Source organism: Notamacropus eugenii, chromosome 2 (genome assembly GCF_028372415.1).
Source record: "Notamacropus eugenii isolate mMacEug1 chromosome 2, mMacEug1.pri_v2, whole genome shotgun sequence".
NCBI classification, from domain to species: domain Eukaryota; kingdom Metazoa; phylum Chordata; class Mammalia; order Diprotodontia; family Macropodidae; genus Notamacropus; species Notamacropus eugenii.
The window spans coordinates 338,033,052-338,057,458 of record NC_092873.1 but is presented as its reverse complement, the minus strand read 5'-3'; the positions used below and the strand labels follow the sequence as shown (position 1 = coordinate 338,057,458).

The 24,407-nt window shown below is 40.5% G+C and overlaps 1 protein-coding gene across 9 annotated transcripts in view; it reads left to right on the top strand.

Moving 5' to 3' along the window:
- Nucleotides 1-24,407, top strand: part of SLC39A11 (solute carrier family 39 member 11) — a 515,419-nt gene that overhangs the window by 55,095 nt on the left and 435,917 nt on the right. Inside the window, exon 1 of one of the 9 annotated variants that reach the window (XM_072645553.1) lies at nucleotides 9,765-9,853. The exons of 7 other annotated variants lie outside the window; for them this stretch is intronic. In XM_072645553.1, coding sequence (XP_072501654.1) covers nucleotides 9,788-9,853 — 66 coding nt within the window. In that variant the 5' untranslated portion in view covers nucleotides 9,765-9,787. Of the gene's footprint in view, nucleotides 1-9,764; nucleotides 9,854-24,261; nucleotides 24,298-24,407 lie in introns of those variants that run through there. One more of the 9 variants, XM_072645554.1, reaches the window with a different exon arrangement.

Here is a 24,407-nt window from a genome sequence, read left to right as displayed (position 1 = left end):
CACATTGGATTGACCCCATGACAAATTTATGGGAGGGTGCGGCTAAAAGTTGCCCAGGATGGGTAGATATAGATTGATTGTGATTTGTATTGTTGGAGGGAACATTGGGCATGAGGTCATAGATGCTCTGGGGTGATGGTATATTCTAGTATCCCCATATTATCAAGTGTAATGTCAGGTGCTTGCTTCAGAAGGCACTCTATAAAGAGGTGAGTGACCTCCAGCCATTATTGCTATTCTGTGTTCAGTGACTTCTCCCTTTTTAATTGGATTTTACAAAGAAGGTAATTTTTTTAGGTGTCATCTCTATCTACCTTCATTTGTGTTGACTGTGATAAATCAATGTTTAATTGCACCCATCTGTGGAAATACTCCAATGCACCCCTTAGGAGAATTCCCCACAAATTAGTTTATATTTACAAAATGAAAGTCTCCCATAATGAATACTAAAGTAGAAACAAAATGGTTTACCTGCTGAGGGCTATACATTTGGATGATTATTTTAAATTACTCCCTTCTGGTGCCTCTAACACTGGAAGGAAATTACGAACACTATCAGATATGAATTCTTTTAGCAGTTTGGTTTGAAGAGCAGGATCACATAATGTGTTTTGGTAGAACTTTTGGGAGTGGCATCATGGTTTAATGGCCTGGGAGAGACTGGCCTGGGAGATAGGACAGATATGGGATCAAACCCAGTCTCTGACAGTTACTAGCCCCCTAACTGTTGGTTTACCTGAAGACTTTGTCCTGGGCCCTCTTCTCTTTTCTCTTTATTTTCCCTTGCTTGGTGACCTCATCAATTCCCATGGATTCAATGATCATTTCTGTCTATTTCTATATGGATTCTGTTAAGCTGTTAATCATACATCATTGACTTCCTATTGAACAAGAGGCATCTCAGACTCTGCATATCTAAAACAGGACTCTATCTTTCCCACCAAACCCTCCGTCTTATGAAATTGTCTGTTTCTATTGAGAGCAGTGCCATGCTTCCACTCACCCTGGGATGTGTCCCTTGTTGTCTTCCTTGTTTTCTCCTTTTCATTCATCCCCACTTATGCAAGTGGTTATCGGGTCTTTCTGCTTCCACAGAATCTCTCTCTGTCTCTCTTCCCTCTCCCCCCCATCTCTCTCTCTACACACACACACACACACACACACACACACACACACACACACACACACACACACGTAGACACACACACACAGACATATACACACATAGACACAGACACAGACACACATACACAGACAGACACAGAGACGCACGCACAGACACGCACATACAGACACACACACACACACACACACACCCCATCCTATTTCACATCCTGTTCACTTGGACTATTACAGTGGCCTCCTAATTGTTCTCCATGACTTTAGGTTTTCTCCTTTCCAAACCATCCTCCACAACTGCCAGACTTATTTTCCTAAAGTTTAGGTCTCACCATGTCAAATTCTGTCCTTAATAGATTCCTGTGACTCCTTATTACCTTTAGGATCACATACAAATTCTTCTCATTGGCATTTAAAGTCTTTAGAGTCTGGCCCCCTCCCACTACTTCACCTTTCATCACTCTACTGTTCAGCCAGTTGGCTTTCTTGCCTTCCTCACATGTAACATTCTACTTCTGTACCTTTCCACTAGCAGCCCACCATGCCTGGAATACACTGTTTTACCCCTACCTCTTGGAATCCATGGTTTCCTTCAAGATAGCTTAAGAGTCAGTTTCTGCTGCTCTCCCCTCCCCCAATTCTAGAACCTTACATCTCAAAATTATCTTATATTTCGAGGTAATATGGGGCTTCTGGAATTTATTGAATGGGATGTGTGTATGTGTGTGTGTGTGTGTGTGTGTGTGTGTGTGTGTGTGTGTGTGTATGTGTCTGTCTGTGTAACAGCAAGGACCCTGACATACACAGGAAGGCCTGCTGTACAGATTCTTAGATCTACTTTTCTAAAAGGAAAGCAACTTTTGAGGGGTCAACAATCTACTTTAATCAAGCACATATATCATTCACTCAGTTCAAGGAAAACGTCAGCACCCTGAACTTCAGAGAAAATATAAACAGAGAAATAAAGACCAACAGACAGGGCTTTCAACTCTCTGACTATAAGCAATACATGATTACCAGACAGAGAAGCACCAACATCTGGGGGATGAGGGGGTGAGGATGGGCTCCTTAGCTACGCAGAGTCTCATCTGGGCAACCAAACACTTCCAATGAGTAAGCCCCCAACACAAAACCTCATCTCAGAGTCTTAATGGGCAGGCCCATTAATGGGTGGGGAAGATCTTTAACTCTCACAATTAACATTACAGTGAATGACATAGATCTTGTGTGGATTGACTACTTTGGTCAGGCCTATGCATTAGGAAGTCAGGGGTAGGATTTCCGTAGGTAGAGATGGAGGAGGAGGATGAAGGGTTCCAGGCGGAAGGAATGGTATAAACAGAGATATAGGATTAGTAAGAGGACAAAGTAATTCACTTTGGCTGGCACACAACAGCTCTAGTTCCCAACAGGAAATTTAAATAGTTCACATATATTCAGTGAATGTCATATTTGTTCTGCAGTCATGAGCAACCAATCAATTGCTAGAAATGGAGAGAGATGAAGGGAGAGTCCAGCACCTTATATGTGTGGGACTCTCTGGCATCTTAGGATCCTACTTCTTTAATGAGTTTTTGACCCACCCACAGGATCTGTCTACTCATTAATATTCCAGGGAGGTATGTCTTGGTTGTGTGATACCTGCAGAGTGCCCAGCATAAATAAGGACTTTGTTTGTTTCTGGCTAGTGGGAAGGAACTAGGAAACTGGTACTCTGGCCAGGTGACCAAGGTCATAGTTAGGGATAACACCTGGCCCCAGAATAGGCTAACCAAACCTATGTCTGAATACTTGGCTTTGAGGTTAAGAGACTTGCCCACAGTCATATAACTAGGAATCAGAGTTGCATTTAAATCTAGGTCTGATTCTAACACCAGTGGTTTTATCTTTGTACCATGCTGTTTCTTAAAATATGTATGGAGGAGTAACAGGACCAGATTCTGGAGGGTCTTACTTCAGGGGCTTGAACAATAAGTAGGCAAAAGGGAGATATTGTTGGTGTAAGATAGGTAAACACACAGGAGGGCTGCCAGCACAAGTTAACTTTGATGTGGTCAGATAGGAAGACAGCTTTGGAGGGGTTAATAATCTTACTTTATTGTAGTCTGTTCTTCTCAAAGGAAGTTACTGATAATGGGATCACCAACTTCTACAGCATTCCCTAATCAACCTTCTATCCGGGATTTACAAGAAGGGAGGGCAATTACCTCTGTGTCTCGATGGAGCCAATCGAGACAGGCGCAACTTGTGCACTCCCCTAAGACTCCTCAAGCCTCAATGGAAGCTGGTTGAGACAAACACAGATTCCCCCGAGCTTTGATGGGGACTGATCAAGACAAACAGTATTCCAGCTTGTGCATTGAACCCCAAGGGTTCCTCACTCACTGACCAGTGCCCACCTGCTTTTTAGGGCAGCAGACAAAGAAAGCACATTGCCAGCAATAGCCTCACAAGTTTACGTTATCTCACTGTGCAGTTGCAGTGGATGTTTACACTTTAAGCACAAATGTTTATATTGGTTATCATTACATGATGCTGCACAAGTGTGGTGGAGATGTTTACAAATCATGAGCCTGAGAAATAGAGATTGTTATGGCCATGGATCCTGGGAAACCGAACTCTAAGAAAGGATATCAAAAATCCCCTTACACACACTAAAATCCACCTTACATACAGTTGCTTTTTGAGTAGGGTAGTGAACTGTGCTTTAGGCATCAGAACTGCTTTGGGAAGAATGTTTTGTTAGGTGTGTATATAATGGATTTGAGAAGGGAGAGATTGTAGGCAGAGAGATAGAAGGCAGTCACAAAAATCCAGGTAAGGGCTCAGGGTGATAGCAGTATCAGCAGAGAGGAGAGATGGATGTGAGTGACCTTGTAATGGTAGAATGGATGACATTTAGCAGCAGATTGTTAGTGGCAGGCAAAGGAAGATGATTTAAAGATGATTCCATGGTTTCCAGTCTGGGGAGATCTTTTAGGTGCCACTTACAGAGATGGTCAGGTCAGTAGGAGCATAGGAGGTGTTGAGGGCAGGGGTTGGAGAGGATGAGTTTAGTTTTGGACATGTTGAATTTAGCCAGATGGAGATGTCTCCTAGACATTTGCAAATGTGTGTAGAGCTTAGTGAAAGTTCAGGGCTAGGGGCTTAGATTCGTAAGTTATTGGCATAGAAGAGATACTGAAGCTGGGGTCAGTGAATGTATGTTAGGAATTGAATGAACAAATGCTAGTTATGGACCAGGAACAGTACTGGGAAGACAAATACAAAAGTGAGGCAGGCCTTGCTTTCACAGAGCTGGCATTTTAATAGGTAGAAACAACACAGCTAGGAGGTGGTAGCCAAGGAAGGAAGTTTGGCCTAGGGAGTGAGCTATGGGAATGGATAGGGCTGCCACTTGGTATGCCCTTCCCAGAGGCAATGGTCAGATTTATTTGATTCTTTTGTTCAGAGTAGGAAGTAGAAGGGAGTGGTGGTGGTGAGGTATGCATTGCTGCAAAGTCAGTGACAAGATGGGCCAGTATAGATGGGTGGATGGATGGCACGTGAAGCATGGTCTCATCTGGGCCAGCTGGTGAAAATTCACTCAGTTACTCACCAGTCAAGACAACTGAGCCCCAGGTGAGAGTTTTAAAGCTGAGTATATTGACTCAGTGAACTGAGAGGCAGCATGAGTGAGAGGAGAGGTGGATGTGAGGGTTGTAGTAGGCAAGGGAGGGGCAAGACTTCAAATGGCTAGGACTCAGGTGCACTTGAGCAAGGGGAAGAGTACAGTGAGAGAAGATGGGTAAGGAAGACCTCTTTACTACATCTAACTGTGTGTTTATGGGGAGGAAGGCGTAGGATAAAAAGCCAATGAATGAGCCAGAGTTGTTGTCAGATGTAGATGGAGAATCCAGAGAGTGCATGGGAAGGAGCTGTTCTGGTAATGTTGGTGAAAATTTTGTTAGTATAACTATAATGTATTTTTGGTATTTTATGTTAGTACGTTAGGAACTTGTGATTTTGTCAGTGTGATTTCCATCAGGCTCAGCTCTAAGCTTCAGAAAAGCTTCAAGTACGTTCATTGTCCATGTCCATGTCCATGGTGGTCACACTGCTGGCAAGTTTCATAGCAGTATTTAAACTCAGGTCTTCTGGTCTGTGGTCTATCCACAGTGCTCAGTATTTCTCACTTTTACATTAATATAATACCAATAGTTGCAGTAATAGTATTCAGTAAAGGTACCTCCCTTAAAGGATGACTAAATAGTGAGTCATCCAAGAAAGGCTGAAGTGGGTAGGATAACCTGAGGCTGGAAAGATGTGATCAGGGTATGGTTGTCATCTCTCCTCATTAATGAGCTGAAAGCGGAAGATGCTTCAGACCAGAAACTGTTAATGAGTAGAGGATCTGCTTGTCTCAGCTCTACAATTTACTGATCTAAATAGGAAGTTTATTGATAGTAGTCATACCACCAGGGATATGTGCAAGCATACCCACATATACACACAATGAAAGGGGACCTTTTACTATTCTACTGTCACTGCCTCAGTCTCAATCTTTGTTGTCATCCTGGGAGATGAAGAAGCATGCATCATTGTCTTGGGAGAGCAGCCAAATGGTTATGACTGGTATTATTTTGTACTCAGGATGAGAGCCCTCTTTAATCTAGGATAGACAGTCCTCAGACCTTTTGACCACAATAAGCATAAAGAGAAACAGCTTTGAAAGATTTCAGAAATCTGATCAATGTGGAGATCACTCATGACTTCAGAAGCCTGCATGCCTCCTGTCTCTCGGCAGTGAAGTACAGAATGAGACATACATTTCCTGATTTAGCTAATGTGTTGATTTTTTTTTTTTTTGCTTGACTATATGTATTGGATATGAGGGGTTGTGGCTTTTATTTGAAAGGAAGAAGATTGATAGTTGATGATAGTGATGAAGAAAAAGAATAAAAGAAAGAAAAGAGCATGAGTTCAGCATTTAAGAAAAAACACAGAAGAGAGGGGAAGAAAGCTGAGGACAGACAGAAAGGACAGTTTTATTACTGTCATGTTAAATACACTTGAAACCCCACAAATGAAAGTCATAGTTCTATGTACAATGCTCTTTGTTCTTCTTTGTATAATGAAATGTTCATTTTTTTTGTTGTCTGTTAAATTTATAATAAAAAACCCTTTTATTAAATGTATTCAACTCAGCCAACATTTATTAAGCTCTCTCTTTTTGCAAGGAATTTTGCTAGTCATAGGAATACAAAGACAAAAATGAAACATTTTCTGCATTTGAGGAGTTTTTCTTTTAAGAGGGATAGAACATATATATGAGGCAGCTAGATAACTCAGTGGATAGTCCTGGACCTACAGTGAGGAAGACCTGGGTTCAAATTCAGACTCAGACACTTGCTAGCTGTGTGACTCTGGGCAAGTCACTTAACCTCTGTTAGATTTAATCTACTAGAGAAGGAAATGGCAAACCACTCCAGTATCTTTGCCAAGAAAATCCCATGGATGATATGGTCCACAGGGTCATGAAGAGTTAGACTCAGCTAAATGACTGAACACAACAAGAATATGGGGGGTGTGCCTAAAAGTAAATATAACATCTATATCTATCTTTATATCTATATATGGCAATGCAAAGTAATTTCATGAGGGAGATAGTGCTGACACCTGGCTACCCAGGAGAGGCCTTATGTGGTTTGGAGGGAGCTATGGATTCTGCTAGGTGAGAATGATAAGGGAGTACATCTAAAGGCAGGAAGCTACCTGTACAGAAGCATAAAGGCCAGAGATGAAATGTTTTGTATAGGGAACAGTTTAACTAGAACAGAGAGTGAATGGCAGAGGGAGTCATATAAAACAAGGCTGGAAAGGTAGGTGGGAGCCAGATGGTAGAGAACCTTAAATGCTAGACTGATGGTTTTTAAAAAATTTTTGTCCTAGAGGCATTAAGTAGACATTGACAATTTTTGAGGAGAGTGTGTGTGAGTTTTAGGAATATCAGTTTACCAGCTACATGGGGGATGGATTAGAGGTGGGAAAGATCAGGCAGGTAGACTTAGAAAGCTATTAAGTTACTCCTAAGTAAATTAGGAGAATTAGGATGCTATTACAATAGTACAGGTGAGAGAAATTAAAGGACTGAATTGGTGTAAATTAGTTTGAGTGAAGAGAATGGGAGAGAAGAGACGGATTCTATGGAGAAAGACTTGAGGAGACTTAGGAAGAGTGGAGCACAACCAGGTGGTGAATCTGCATCACTAGAAGGATGGTGATGCTCTCAACAGAAATTGGAGGAGCAATTGTTTAATGAATTATGTTTTCTGTATGTTGAGTGAGACTTACAGGTCTCATGTCTACCAGGAAGATAGATGGTGATGTGGGACTAGAGATCAGAAGAGTGATGAGGGTGTTGGATTTGGGAATTGCCTGCATTGAAATGATACTTGAACCCATTGAGATTGATGAAGAAACTGAGGGAGAGAATGTTCTTCATTTGTTTGTTGTTTGTCCTTCATTCTCAAAGAGGAAGTGATGTCATGACTTGCAAGTGAATTGGATTTAAGTGAGGCAGGGCTGTGCAAAATCACTCTCTCCTCCAGCGTCATCTGGGTCCAGTGGCAAGATATAGATCAAGATGACTGGAGATAATCCTGGATGCAGTGGAAGGCCTTGACTTTTTAAAGTTAAGGTCTTTCCCAGGTCTCAGTTTGATTGAGACTGTGCCCATTCAGTGATTAAGGCTAGGTAACAAATGAGTCAAAGAATGGCCTCTTTTATCTAGTCTTAAAAAACAAAACAACAGAAAAAACAAAATCAGTCTGGGAGAGGAAGACCCTTAGGGTTTTTGGCCAAACAGAAATAATTGCTATTTACACTCATTCTTAGCCATCAGAGCCCAAAATAATGACCAAGTGAGGCTTGGACTGGGACCTGTTGTTGGACAGTCAATGAGAGTCAGAGTGATTTGGGTTTAAGGCATGGTCCTTAAAAAGAAATTTAGCCATAAACCCCAAGATATCTTGCAGAATTTTAGTGATCAAAATTTATTTTCCTTTGGGTGGAGCAGCCGCAGGTAAGGGTATGATTCCCTGTGTGGACAGAGGGAAGGAAAGAAGGAAGGAAGGAAGGAGCTGTGTTACCCAACTGGAACTGGCCAGTTGGGTCCCCAGTGGGGCAGCTACTACTATTCACAGATTATTGTTTGTCCTTCATTTCATGTAGAAGACCATGACTTCAGGAAAGTGATACCATAATTTGCAAGTGAATTAAATGTAAATGAGGGAGGGCTGTGCAAGGGCACCGGACTTACTCTGTCTTCCAGAGCCATCTGGGTTCAGTGGCAAAATATAGATCAGGACAATTGGAGATGGCCCTGCAGGAGAGAATGTAGGAAGAGAGGGGCCTAGGACAGAGACTGGGGGGATGCCCATATTTTCTCTTGTATATCTTCAGTGCTTATCATGGTGCCTGGCATGTAATAGGGTTTTTAATAAATGATTATTGACTGACTATATTTAGTATGGGAGAGGATGAAGATTTAGTAAAGGAGACTGAAAAGGAGTATTTGCCACATAGGAGAAGAGGTGTCAGAAGCCAAGGCAGGAGAGTATATTTGGGAGGGAGAGGGTGGTTGATAGTGTCAGAACTTGCAAAGAGGTCAAGTAGATGTTAGAACTGAGAAGTGATTGTTGGATTTAGCAGCTGTGATATCATTGGGGGCCATGAGAAGAGTGATATTTGTTGAGTGGTGGTATCAGAAGCTAGATTACAGGATACTGAGAAGTGAATGAGAGGTCAGGAAATAGAGGCAATCAATATAGCTGACTCTTTCTAGAACTTTTGACTATGAAAGGTTGAAGAGATGGAGGGTGAAAGACTGGGGAGATGTGAGGTTATGAAGGTTTTTTAAGGATGGATGGAGAAGTAGACATTTTTGTGAGCAGAAAGAAAGGACCCAGTGAATAGGAACAGATGGAAGATTTAAAAAAAAAAAAAAGGTGAAAGTGTTAGCTTTATCAAGAAGGGCCACTTCTTTATCGGACACTATAGCAAAGGAGAAAGTGATAGAATATAAAGAAGGAGATTTTTGTGGTGTGGAGCAGGGAGGAAGAGAGAGCTCACAGCAGATGGTCTCTCTTTTTTTTAAACAATAAAGAAGCAAGGTACTTGACTGAGAAAGTGATATAGGAAGTTTAGGAGAGGAGAGCTTTTGAACAGCTGCTATGGAGAGTCTGTTGAGAGTCAGAAGAATAAAAGAATTGCTGTGCTGCAGTAATATTTCAGCTGAGATGAAATCATGTAGATTTGTAAGCACAATGATGTGATTTTGTGCAGGGATGTTGAGCAGTGTGTTACAGGTAACAGAGAAAGTGAATAGTGTGGTAAAGCATGACTGATGGAAAAATAACAGGAAAAGAGATTCAAGGGTTGGTAGTAAATGGCTAAAATGATTAACCACAAGGGCAGGAATGTGAGAGGAAAGAAGTGAGAAGTGAGGTCAGAGTAAGGGCAGTGAACTTAAAGAACAGGTAGGTGTGGAAGAGCTGTAGGTCGCAGTGAACCAGAAGAACAGGTTTAAGAGAAATCCTGTTGAGTGAGAGAAGGAAGGATAGGAGGTTATGGAATAAAGGAGAGGAGTTGTGTAGTTCTGGGTCAAGGAGATAAATCGTTATGGGCAATGGTCAGGTTAAGGTTACGACTATCTTTTTGTGTTGCTGAGATGAAGAACGATCATCAGAGTTCGGTAGGTTCATGAATGGGGAAAGGAATAGTGCTTAAGGGGGCATCACCTGGTCTCCCTGTATGATGCAGGAATGGGAGTGGAGAGAAAGACTGAATTAAATAGTGAACTTTGTGAGAAAAGGAGAATAAGTTGGATGCTTGATAGATGACTGTGACAAGGAATTGGATTCAATGATAAAAATAGAGTGAACCTCACAGGAAGGGAGGTTGTTGGGTTTTAGAAATGACAATGAGGAGCAATCAGTATGCCTTTGCCTTTGCCTTTTCCTCCAGGCTTTGCACAGTGCCTGGCATATACTTAGGTACTTAATAAATGGTAGTTGACTGATTGCCTGACTGACTAACTGACTCCTGGCCCAGTGCTTTAGGAGCCATAACAGAAGGAATATTTAGTATTGAAGGGGTTTGTTGGCCAGAGATTCTGTGCTTCCTGAGAGGAGGCAAGTTTTCATTAGCACAAAGAACCAAAAAGGCTGTGATGCTCCTTATGGATTGTTTTTTCATTGTTTTTGCATCCCCAGGGCCTAATATTCCCAGTATTCTGTGCTTGACATATAGTAGGTACTTAATAGAGGCTTACTAATTTATATAATAAATGCTGACCTGTTAAGAGGTCTAGGAAAAAGGGAAGTTTGTTAACAATCAAATGGGACTTTTAGAGGGAACAGTAGAACAGGATGGTGGAGGAGAGTAAGAGTTAGAGAAGTGAATAGGGATGTGAATATGGGGAGAGAAGGCAGGATGAGAGGATTTCACCTCAGCAGACACTGACTCTGAATCATGGAGAGGAGCACTGCATTTTCTTGCCATAGGATTTCAAGTGCCATTAGCACATAAGGGTTCCCATCCTCCAAAATCTTGTGATCACTGTGCCCAGAGTCATTGTTGGTGCTCACTATAGCTCTGATTCTTAGAAGTTCAGAATCGCTTACAGTTCTGAAACCCTAGTGTTAGAGAAATAATAGGTAGTGATTAGGTCCTGGGGGGTTATTGTTTTCTCTGTTTTTTTGCACTCCATGTCATCTCAAGATGGTGGGAAATGAGGCCTACACAAAGATACCCTTTGTGTGTGTCATGGGTATTGACTTCCTGGTATTTTAATTGTCAGAATCAAAGGTTACCTTTGGTATACCAAGAATCGGGATTTGTGATGACTTAGTCTCCTTCAGAATAGGCCATCTACTGCTCTGGGTACCTTAGAAGCTGGAGCCTGAGATGAATGTGAGATTCTTTTGCGTAATGCCATCTACTTGACTTAGAGATTGACTTAATGCCTCTGTTTTCTTCTACTTGTTCTTGTCTAGTTTGAAGAGTTTGAATTCATATCTGTGGCACAAGGCACAATTGTTTGAGAGAGATTTCTTGGTCATTGTTATGAGAGGGCTGTTGGTGGGAGCCATGATGGTAAATTAGAAATAACTCAGCTGAATTCTCTCACCATCCCCCTCCAAACACTTTTAAAATAATGCCTAAAATAAAATTTTGGAGTGGTAGAGCCAGCAAAAGTTCAGGAGGAGGCATTTTTCCTGGCCTAAGAAAACTTAGGAGGTTGACTGGAGAAGTTTGTAACTCTGGGGTAGAGGCATGTCCATGGCGTACTCATGAGTCAGCAGAAACAGCAATTGCAGTAGGAGCAGCAGTTTTGGGAGCTCTAAGCCACGAGTTGGTGAGGGGGTTGGACAGAAAAAGATTACAGGGCACCCTTTTCTGGCACTGCTTGACAACTCTGTTACCCCCACACAGTTCTAAGTTGCAGTTCTAGGGTGGAAAGGAGTGCTGGTTGTCAGTCTCAAGGGAGGAGAGGCCCTGGTCACAGTTCCAAGCAAGGAGAGGCCCTGATCACAGTTCCAAAGCAAAGTGGAGTGATAGAGCTTGTGGCTGCAAGGACCAAGGGCACTTCCAGGGTAAAGACCAGAGGATAGATCAGGAGATCAGTGACCATGTCTCTCCCAGGATCATGTTACCTTGGTTGGAAGCACCAAAAACTTGTATTCCCCCAGAACAAGCTATGAAACAGCAGCACGAAGAAGCCTGAGACTTGCAATAGTGCATCCCCACTCCCAGGTGAGCAGAGCCTAACTTTGACATAAATTTCAAAGTCAAGAAATAGGCTGGAAAAATAAGTAAAAAAAAAAACAAAAGAAAAATATGACCATAAAAGGCTACTACGATGGCAGGGAATACTAAGACATAAACTCAGAAGACAACAATGTGAAAACAGTTGCAAAAAAACCAAACCCTCAAAGAAAAATGCTCCTTGGGCCTACACCTGATAAGAATTCTTAGAAGAGTTAAAGAGATAAGAGTGATAGAGGAAAAATTGGGAAAAGAAATGAAAGTGAAGCAAGAGAATTATGAAAAGAGAGTCAACAAGGTTGGTAAGAGAGACACAAAAAAATACTGAAGAAGATATACTTAAAAGAGAACTGGCCTAATGGTAAAAGAGGCACAAAAATTTGCTGAAGAAAACAGTTCCTTAAAAAGCAGAATTGGTCAAATGGAAAAAGGGGTACAAAATTTTACAGAAGAAAAAAATTACTTAAAATTTAGAATTGGGCAAGTAGAAGCTAATGACTCTATGAGATATCAAGAAACAATAAAACAAAGTCAAAAGAATGAAAATATAGAAGAAAATATGAAATATCAGAAAAACAACTGACCTGGAAAATAGATTGAGGAGAGATAATTTAAGAATTATTGGAATTCCTAAAAGCCATGATTAAAGAAAGTGAATAGACATCAACTTTCAAGGAAAACTGCCCTGATATCTTAGATCCAGAGGGTAAAATAGAAATTGGAAGAATCTGCCAATCACCTTGTGAAAGAAATCCCAAAGTAAAAACTGGAGCTAAATTCAGAGCTCCCAGGTCAGAGAGATAATACATCAAGCAGCCAAAAACAAACAATTCAGATATTGTGGAGCCACAGTCAGGATCACACAAGATCTAGCTGCTTCCACATTAAAGGGATGGACAACTTAGAATATGATATTCTAGAAGGCAAAGGTGTGCTCGAAATACAACTAAGAATCACCTACCCAGCAAAACTAGGCATACTCCTTCAGGGGAAAAATGGACATTTAATGAAGTAGAGGACTTTCAAGCATTCCTGATGAAAGGACCAGAGCTGAATAGAAAATTTAGCATTCAAACGCAACTCAAGAGAAGCATAAAAGGGTAAACATGAAAGTGTAATCATCAGAGACGCAAACTGTTTACATTCCTATATGGGAAGGTGATATATGTAATTCTTAAGAACTTTATCTTTATTAGAAGAATTAAAAGGATTTTACTTTTTTTTTTTATTATTAAATTTATTTATTTAACTTTTAACATTCATTTTCACAAAATTTTGGGTTACAAATTTTCTCCCCTTTTATCCCCTCCCCCCCCAAACACCAAGCATTCTAATTGCCCCTATGACCAATCTGCTCTCTCTTCTATCATCCCTCTCTGCCCTTGTCTCCGTCTTCTCTTTTGTCCTGTAGGGCCAGATAGCTTTCTATACCCCTTTACCTGTATTTCTTATTTCCTAGTGGCAAGAACATTACTCGACAGCTGATCCTAACACTTTGGGTTCCAACTTCTTTACCTCCCTCCCTCTCCATCCCTTCCCTTTGGAAGGCAAGCAATTCAATATAGGCCATATCTGTGTAGTTTTGCAAATGACTTCCATAATAGTTGTGTTGTATAGGACTAACTATATTTCCCTCCATCCTATCCTGTCCCCCATTACTTCTATTCTCTTTTGATCCTATCCCTCCCCATGAGTGTCGACCTCGAATTGCACTCTCCTCCTCATGCCCTCCTTTCTATCATCCCCCCCACCCTGCTTGTCCCCTTATCCCCCACTTTGCTGTATTGTGAGATAGGTTTTCCTACCAAAATGAGTGTGCACTTTATTCTTTTCTTTAGTGGAATGTGATGAGAGTAGACTTCATGTTTTTCTCTCACCTCCCCTCTTTATCCCTCCACTAATGAGTCTTTTGATTGCCTCTTTTATGAGAGATAACCTGCCCCATTCAATTTCTCCCTTTCTCCTCCCAATATATTTCTCTCTCACTGCTTGATTTCATTTTGTTTTAAAGATATGATCCCATCCTATTCAATTCACTCTGTGCCCTCTGTCTCTATGTATGTGAGCGTGTGTGCATGTGTAATCCCACCCAGTACCCAGATACTGAAATGTTTCAAGAGTTACAAATATTGTCTTTCCATGTAGGAATGTAAACAGTTCAGCTTTAGTAAGTCCCTTATGACTTCACTTTGCTGTTCACCTTTTCATGGTTCTCTTCATTCTTGTGTTTGAAAGTCAAATTTTCTTTTCAGCTCTGGTCTTTTCATCAAGAATACTTGAAAATCCTCTATTTCATTGAAAGACCATTTTTTCCCCTGAAGTATTATAGTCAGTTTTGCTGGGTAGGTGATTCTTGGTTTTAGTCCTAGTTCCTTTGACTTCTGGAATATACTGTTCCATGCCCTTCGATCCCTTAATGTAGAGGCTGCTAGATCTTGTGTTATCCTGATTGTATTTCCACAATACTTGAATTGTTTCTTTCTAGCTGCCTGCAGTATTTTCTCCTTGACCTGGGAACTCTGGAATTTGGCCACAATGTTCCTAGGAGTTTCTCTTTTTGGATCTCTTTCAGGCGGTGTTCTGTGGATTCCTTGAACATTTATCTTGCCCTCTGGTTCTAGAATCTCAGGGCAGTTTTCCTTGATAATTTCATGAAAGATGATGTCTAGGCTCTTCTTTTGATCATGGCTTTCAGGTAGTCCCATAATTTTTAAATTGTCTCTCCTGGATCTATTTTCCAGGTCTGTTGTTTTTCCAATGAGATATTTCACATTATCTTCCATTTTTCCATTCTTCTCTCTTTGTTCTGTGATTTCTTGGTTTTGCATAAAGTCATTAGCCTCCATCTGTGCCATTCTAATTTTGAAAGAACTATTTTCTTCAGTGAGCTTTTGAATCTCCTTTTCCATTTGGCTAATTCTGCTTTTGAAAGCATTCTTCTCCTCATTGGCTTTTTGAACCTCTTTTGCCAATTGAGTTAGGCTAGTTTTCAAGGTGTTAATTTCTTCAACATTTTTTTGGGTCTCCCTTAGCAGGGAGCTGATCTGCTGTTCATGCTTTGACTTCATGTCTCTCATTTCTCCTCCCAGCCCCTCCTCCACCTCTCCAACCCGACCTCCAAAACTCTTCTCGAGCTCTTCCATGGCCTGAGCCCATTGGGTGGGCTGGGACACAGAAGCCTTGATTTCTGTGTCCTTGCCTGATGGTAAGCATTGTTCTTCCTCATCAGAAAGGAAGGGAGGAAATGCCTGTTCGCCAAGAAAGTAACCTTCTATAGTCTTATTTCTTTTCCCTTTTCTGGGCATTTTCCCAGCCAGTGACTTGACCTCTGAATATTTTCCTCACACCCACCTCACCTCCTGATCCTCCCAGCCCGTGTTTGTGGTCTGAGATTCAAATGCTGCTTCCAGCCTCAGGGCTTTTGGCGGGGGCAGGGCTGCTATTCAGTATGAGATTATGTTCTGGTGCTGAGGTCGGGGCAGGGCCACCTCTCAGGCTCAGTTCCCTCAGGGGGTTTATGCACAGACCTTCCGCAATGGATCCAGGCTCCTGCCTGCTTGGGGAGCCCCTGTCTGCAGCCACCTCTCAGCTTCTACCTCCCAGGGGGGGCCTGAATTATGGGGGCACCCCACTCCCCTCTCGACCCGCCAAAGAGACTCTCTCACCCACCCCTGTCACCTGTGGGTGGAGGGACTTGTGCGGCCGCTGGAGATCCCGTCCCTGAAGCCTGCTCGGATCTGTTTCTCTCGGTGCCGCAGCCGTGGCCGCAGCAGGTCTGGGCTGGGCTTTGTGTCTGCAGCGCGACGGACCTTTTGCGAGAGGTTTGCAGATCCCTCTGTGGGTGGAGGGACCCGCGTGGCCGCTGGAGATCCTGTCTGTGAAGCCTGCTCGGATCTTTTCCTCTCGGTGCCGCGGCCGCGGCAGGGCTGCACTCAGCTCCCAGTCCCGGCGCCCAGTCCGCAGCGCGAAGGACCCCGCCGCGAGAGGTTTGCAGGTCTCTCTGGAACAGAAATCTCCCTCGCTCCAATGTTCCGTGGCCTCTGGGTGCGGAATTCTCCGTGAGTTACTTCCCTGTAGCCATTCTATGGGTTGTGGGTTCAGAGCTATGTGTATGTGCGTCTTTCTACTCCGCCATCTTGGCTCCGCCCCCTCAAAAGGATTTTACATAAGAGTGCATGAATGTGAGTCAATTATGTTGGAATGATCGTTTAAAATGAAGGGGTAAGAGAGAGGGATGTACTGGGAGAAGGAAGAAGAATAGGGGAAATTTTCTCACATAAAAGAGATGTTCATGGAAGAGCTTTTAAAATGGAGGAGAAAATGGGGGAGTTGCAATTCTTGAACTTCACTCTCATCAGAATTAGTTAGAAGAGGGAAGATTGTATGTATGTATACATACACACACACTCACTTAATGGTATATAGGAGTGTAATTTACTGAGTAGAGAAATAGTGGGGGAAGGAGATTAGAGAAAGGGGAAAGAGATGATTAAAGGGAGGACAGATTAAAGGAAGTCATGGTTAGAAGCAAAATAAACTTTTGAGGAGAGACAGCAGAGAGAGATAGAGAGAGAAACAGAGAGACAAAGATAGGAGCAGAGGAAAGAGGAGGTGGAGGAGGAATAGAAGAAGGAAGAATGAGAAGAAGGAGAAGGAGGAGAAGATATGATGGAGCAAAATACACAGTAATCATAACTGTGAATGTGAATAGAGTGAACTCATTAAGTGGATAGCAGAGTGAATTAGAAACTAGAATCCAACAATGTTATTTACAAGAGACATACTTGAAAAAGAAAGACACACACACACACAGTAAAAATAAAGAGCTGCAACAGAATCTGATATGCTTCAGCTAAACTAAAGAACGGCAGGGGGTACCAGTGAATATCTCAGACAAAGCAAAAATAGACCTAATTAAAAGAGATAGTCATGGAATCTATATTTTGCTAAAAGATGCCATAGACAATGAAGAAATAGATGTCAAAAAGACCTCATTTCTCAAATATATACTGAGTATAGAACTGAGTCAAATTTATAAAAATTAAGAGCCATTCCCCAGTTGAAAAAATGGTCAAGGGATATGAACAGGCAGTTTTCAAAACAAGAAGTCAGATCTTTCTGTAGTCACATTAAAAAATGCTTAAAATCATTATTGATGAGAGAAATGCAAATTAAAAAAACTCTGAGGTGCCACCTCACACCTATCAGAAATGTGGGTGTTCATCCTTTGTTGCCTAAGAAGACCATGCCATCAGAGAAGTAGTGACATGACTTGCACTTGACTTTGTTTTTGAGTGAGGGAGAGCTGTGCAGGTCACCAGCCTCACTTCTCCTCCAGAACCATCTGAATCCAGTGACTAGATATTCATCAGGATGACTGGAGATGACCCAGGATGAGGCAGTTGGAGTTAAGTGACTTGCCCAAGGTCACACAGCTAGTGAGTATCAAGTGTCTGAGGTGAGATTTGAACTCAGGTCCTCCTGACTCCTGCACTGGTGCTCTATCCACTGCTCCACCTAGCTGCCCCATCAGAAATGACAAGTGTTGGAGAGGATGAAGGAAAAATAGGTACATTAATGAAATGTTGATGGAATAGTAAACTGGTTCAACCATTCTTGAGAACAGTATGGAACTATTTCCAAAGGGCTGTAAAACTCTGCATACCTTTTGACCCGGCAATACTGCTACTAGATCTATATCCCAACAAGATCAAAGAAAAAGGAAAAGGATCTCTATGTACAAAAATATTTATGACAACTCTTATTGTGGTGACAAAGAATTGGAAATTGAGGGAATGTTCATCAATTGGGGAATGGCTGAACAAGTTGTGACATATGATTGTGATGGAATATTATTGTGCTGTAGAAAACTGATGAGGTAGGTAGTTTCAGAAAAACATGGCAAGATCTATATGAACTGATGCAAAATGAAGTGAGAAGAAACAGATCATTGTGCAAAATAGCAGCAATGTTGTAATGATGATCAATTGTGAAAGATTTGGCTACTCTGATCAATACAATGACATAAGACAATTCTGAAAGACTCAATATGAAAAAATGTGATCTACTTCCACAGAGAAAACTGAACTTTGAGTGCAAATTGAAATATAATTTTCTCATTTTATTTTTCTTGTTTTTTTTTTCATGATTCCACATGTATAATTGATATATTGCTTGCCTTGGGTGGGGAAGGTGGTGGGAGGAAGGAAGAGAATTTGGAACTCAAAATTTAAAAAAAAAGTAATGTTAAATAAATATGTGTGTGTGTGTGTATGTATATGTATATATATATATATATTTTTTAAAAGAGGCTGTTGGTACCATGAGTTTTGTCATGGGGGACTGACATGTAACCATTTGTGATCTTACGATCTAAGCACACTTCTGAAGCCCTTGATGTTTCAGTGCCCATTTTCATTTCTTCACTGACATGACCCACAGAACACCTGATTGTTCTCCTCTCCTTTCTTTCCTATCAAAACTTACTTTTCCTGTATCTTTCACTCACAAAATACTGAGGTGAGATGGATATAAATGACCTCATAGTGATGGTGTGGGCAGCATTTAGCACAAACACCTGTTTGTGGCAGGGAAGGGAAGGGATAATTTCCATTTCTTTTATTACCAATTTGGGACTGTTTTTTCATATGGTTGTTATCTTGCTGTTCTTCTTTCAAGAAGTGCCTGTTCATATCCCGTGACCATTTATCTATTGGGGAATGACTCTCGTTCTTATATTTTTGATTCCATTCCTTATATATCTTAACTATCAGACTTTTATCAGAGAAATTCATTATAAACATTTTTTCCAGTTAACTAGAAAAATTCCCTTCTAATTTTACCTACATTGATTTGTTTGTAGCAATTTTCCCCAATTTTATTTAATTGAAATCATTCATTTTATGTCCTGTGATACTCTTTAATCTCTTCTTAATCAAGAATTTCCTTCTTTTCTATGATTGAGAATGGCACCTTCTTCCCTGCTTCTTTAATTTTTTTGTGCAGTAACCTTTTATATCAAGGTCATGTATCCAGTTGTAATTTCTTATGGCATATGATGTGAAAGGTTGATCTAAACCTAATTTCTACCAGACTGCTTTCCACTTTTTCTAGTAGTTTCTATTGAATAGTGAGTCTATTTTACCTCTTTGTCTTTGGGTTTATTCAGACATGCCTGAACTGTGCTAATATGCTTATTTACTTTTGTATGTTGTATAACTAATTTGTTCCACTGATCCACGTTTCTTTTTTTAATAACAAAGTTTTGATGATTACCACTTTGTAGTATAGTATGTAATATGGTATTATATTTACTACCTTATTTTCCTCAAGATTCTTGATCTTTTTGTTCGTCCATATGAATTTTGTTATTTTTTTCTTGCTCTATAAAATAACCATTAGTGTTTTGATTGATATAGAAATTTAAAAAGTAAATTGATTTAGGTAATATTGTTAGTTTTTAATATATTGATATGGCCCATTCATAAATAGTTTACTATCTTGCTACTTATTTAACTCTATCTTTATTTCTTTAAATAGTGTTTGCAGTTGTAGTTATGTAATTCCTGTATTTCAGTTGGTAGATATGCTTCTAAATATTTTATTCATTTTCTTAGTTATTTTGAATAGAATTTTTATTGCCATCTCTTCCTGCTGGGTTTTCTTTGATATCTATATCTATGTATGCACATATGTATATAAAACACATCCTGTTACTTCTTTTGTTGCCTTTTTTCCAGTTTTTTGTTTAATTTCTAGAGTTTATAATAACATCTGCAAAAACCAATAATTTAATTTTGTCTTCCTGTGCTTATTCACTCAGTTTCCTTTTCTTAATGTAATTACTATAGCTACCATTTACTACACTACATTACATTACATAACAGCGATGACATCCTTGCTTTCTTCTTGATATTATTAGATAGACTTAGATTATTTCTTCATGAACTATGAAGGGGACTTTTTGATTTTAGATAAATATTCTTCATCATATTAAAGAAATGTCCATTTATTCCTACACTTCTTAATATTTTGAACTGAAATAGTTATTATATTTTGTCAACAGATTTTTCAGCATTTATTTATTAAATTTTGTGATTTTTTTCTTTTTATTATTCATATGAACTGTTATGTTTCTAGTTTTCCTAATATTGAACTGGCTTTGCATTGATGGTATAAATCCAACCAGATATTAGTGTATAAGCCTTCTAATATGTTATATCATATTTGCTAATATTTTATTCAGTTTTTGCATTAATAAACATTAGGAATAATGGTTTCTTTCTCTGTCTCTTTCTGGTTCATATTTCAAGACCATATTTGTATCATCAAAGGAATTTTTTTTTTGTATTTAAATTTATTTATTTAAGTTTTCAACATTCATTTCCATAATATTTTGAGTTCCAAATTTTCTCCCCATTTCTCCCTCCCCCACCCCAAAACACCGAGCATTCTAATTGCCCCATCACCAATCTGTCCTTCCTTCTAACATCCCTCCCTTCCCTTATCCCCGTCTTCTGTTTTGTCCTGTAGGGCAAGATAACTGTCTATACCCCGTTACCTGTATTTCTTATTTCCTACTTGTATGCAAGAACAATACTCAACAGTTGTTCCTAAAACTTTTAGTTCCAACTTCTCCGCATCCCTCCCTCCCCTCCCATCCCCTTTGGGAAGGCAAGCAATTCAGTATAGGCTATATCTGTGTAGTTTTGCAAATGACTTCCATAATAGTCATGTTGTGTAAGATTAACTATATTTCCTTCCATCCTATCCTGCCCCCCATTTCTTCTGCTCTCTCTTTTGATCCTGTCCCTCCCCAAGAGTGTTGACTTCAAATTGCTCCCTCCTCCCACTGCCCTCCCTTCCATCATCCCCCCCACCCTACTTATCCCCTTCTCCCCCACTTTCCTGTATTGTAAGATAGGTTGTCATACCAAAATGAGTGTGCATTTTATTCCTTCCTTTAATTGAATGTGATGAGAGTAATCTTCATGTTTTTTCTCACCTTCTTCTCCCTTTTTCCCTCCACTGAAAAGTCTTTTACTTGCCTCTTTTATGAGATAATTTGCCCTGTTCCATTTCTCCCTTTCTCCTCCCAATATATTTCTCTCTTACCACTTAATTTCATTTTTTTAAGATATGATCCCATCCTATTCACTTCACCCTGTGCTCTGTGTGTGTGTGTGTGTGTGTGTGTGTGTGTGTGTGTGTGTGTGTGTGTGTGTGTGTGTGTAATCCCACCAACTACCCAGATACTGAAAAAAGTTTCAAGAGTTACAAATATTGTCTTTCCGTGTAGGAATGTAAATAGTTGAACTTTAATAAGTCCCTTATGATTTCTCCTTGCTGTTTACCTTTTCATGCTTCTTTGATTCTTGTGTTTGGAAGTCAGACTTTCTTTTCAGCTCTGGTCTTTTCATCAAGAATGCTTGACAGTCCTCTATTTCATTGAAAGACATTTTTCCCCCTGAAGTATTATACTCAGTTTTGCTGGGTAGGTGATTTTTGGTTTTAGTCCTAGTTCCTTTGACTTCTGGAATATCATATTCCATGCCCTTTGATCCCTTAATGTAGAAGCTGCTAGATTTTGTGTTATCCTGATTGTTTTTCCACAATACTTGAATTGTTTCTTTCTAGCTGCTTGCAATATTTTCTCCTTGACCAGGGAGACTCTGGAATTTGGCCACAATGTTCTTAGGAGTTTCTCTTTTTGGATCTCTTTCAGGAGGTGATTGGTGGATTCTTTCAATATTTATTTTGCCCCCTAGTTCTAGAATCTCAGGGCAGTTTTCCTTGATAATTTCATGAAAGATGATGTCTGGGCTCTTTTTTTGATCATGGCTTTCAGGTAGTCCCATAATTTTTAAGTTGTCTCTCCTGGATCAGTTTTCCAGGTCAGTTGTTTTTCCAGTGAGATATTTCACATTGTCTTCCATTTTTTCATTCTTTTGGTTTTGTTTTGTGATTTCTTGGTTTCTCATAAAGTCATTAACCTCCATCTGTTTCATTCTATTTTTTAAAGAACTATTTTGTTCAGTGAGCTTTTGAACCTCCTTTTCCATTTGACTGATTCTGCTTTTGAAAGCATTCTTCTCCTCATTGGCTTTTTGAATCTCTTTTGCCAATTGAGTTAGCCTATTTTTCAAGGTGTTATTTTCTTCAGCATTTTTTTGGGTCTCCTTTAGCAAGATGCTGACCCGCTTTTCATGATTTTCTTGCATCTCTCTCATTTTTCTTCCCAATTTTTCCTCCACCCCTCTTACTTGATTTTCAAAATCCTTTTTGAGCTCTTCCATGGCCTGAGCCCATTGAATATTTATTTTGGATGTTTGGGATAGAGAAGCCTTGACTTTTATGTCTTTCCCTGATTCTAAGCATTGTTCTTCCTCATCTGAAAGGATGGGAGGAATTATCTGTTCACCAAGAAAGTAACCTTCTATAGTCTTATTTTTTTTCCCTTTTTTGGGCATTTTCCCAACCAGTTACTTGACTTTTGGGTCCTTTGTCAATAGTAGGGTATACTCTGGGAATCTGTAAGATCTCAGTTCCTCCAAGGTGGCACAATCAAGCATGTACACTGGTCTGGGAGTAGGGAGAGATTTTTGTGCCCAGAATCTTAGCAGTTACCTCTCCACAGCCACCTGGCCTCCAGTTCCACCAAACCAGCACGGGTGGCTGATTTTCAGATAAGCTGTGGGTCAGGGCCGCCATTCAGTGTGAGATAAAGGTCAGCTCCCTCAGGGCCTCTACAGAGGGCTGAGGTAATATTCAGTTCCTCAGTGCCCCCAGGGGTTTTACGCTCCAACAATGGATGCAGGCTGCTGTAGGGGCTGCTGTGGGAACTGCTGCCATCCACCCGATATGGCCTCTGTGGGCGCTGCCTGAAGCTGCAGCTGTGGGAAGGCTTTTCTCCCTTCCTGGCCAGCTGAAAAAACTCTGTCACTGACCTTTGGCTCCTGTGGGTTGAGGGATCTGTGGACCTGCTGCTGCTGCTCTGGCTAGAGATTCCGCCCTTGAGGTATCCTCCTCCCAGAGTCGCGCTGCATGGCCATGGCTAGGCTGGGCCCCTCTCCGCGTCCAGTGCAACAGATGTTTCCCATGGGCCTTTCAGGTCACTCTGGGCTGGAAGTCTCCTTCACTGTGTTGTTTTCCACTTCTGCTGCTCCAGAATTTGTTGAGAGTCCCTCTCTACAGGTATTTTATGGGCTGTGTGGGGAGAGCCTGCATATGTGTGTCTTTCTACTCCGCCATCTTGGCCCTGCCCCCTATCATCAAAGGAATTTGATAGGATTCTTTCTTTTCCTTTTGCAAACAATTTATGCAGTATTAGAATTAATAGTTCCACTTAGCCCTGTTCTCACTTCCTTCTTCCCCACTGAGAATTCATTTGTGGTTTAATGTGTTTTTCTGAGATTGGGTGAGTTAAACTATTTCTTGTTCTGTTAATCTGGATATTGCATTCTATACATATTCACTCCTTTTATTTAAATGATTAATGTTGATACTGTATAATTTTCATGTATTTCAGTTGGACAATTTATAAGATCTTGCCAAGCTTTTCTGGATTCTTTACATTTCTTAGGTTCATTTTTTCTCTTTTAATTATAAAATTTTTCTGTACTTGAGTTTATTACTGTATTACTCAAATGGTTTCTATTTGTTTGGAATAAGCAGTCTTCCTAGGCAAGAATGAGAGTGACTTTTCCTGATCTTTTCATCTTCAAGTATTTGAAGATCTATTATATATAAAAAGAAAGTGGGTGTATTCTGTATTATCCCAAGGCCAGTTGTAGAAAGGTAAATTTCCACTTAATACAAAGAAGTAACAGTTTTTCTATGCTAGTGAAGTGTGATCTGGAAGGGTGAGGTACCTCGGAGGCTATGTAGACATTTTATCGATGAGGAAACTGAAACATATAAAGGTCAAATGATTTTGTCTAGTGCCATAAGAGTGAAGGATTGACCTTGAGATTTTGAACCTGGGTGAATGGAAGGAAAGCATTGCTCAAAGAGGATGGTTTGCAAGAGGGGTCAGTTTAGGATATTTTAGATGGGTTAAATTTGAGATGCTGTGTTAACATCCAGGTAGAGATATACAGCAGGATTTTAGTGATGGAAACTGGATGTCACAAGGTAGATTGTTTGGCTGTACAGATGTGAGCATGGTGTGCGTAGAGATGCTAGCTGACCACATAGGAACTGATGAGATGACTGAGAGAGGGTTTATGAAAATAGGGATTCAGCACAAAGCTTTGAGGGACACTCATGCCTCAGGCTGCAAAGGAAACTGTGACGCAATGGTCAGACAAGTAGAAGAACCAAGAAGGAAGGAAGACCATTATAGAAGCCATGGGAGGACAAGGTGTTGAGGTGGGCAGTAGAGTTATAGCTGTAGAAGGGTCAAGTAGAATGAGAACTGAGAAATATCCCCCAGAAGACCAATGGTAACCTTGAAGAGACCAGAAGAAGCAGAGTGATTG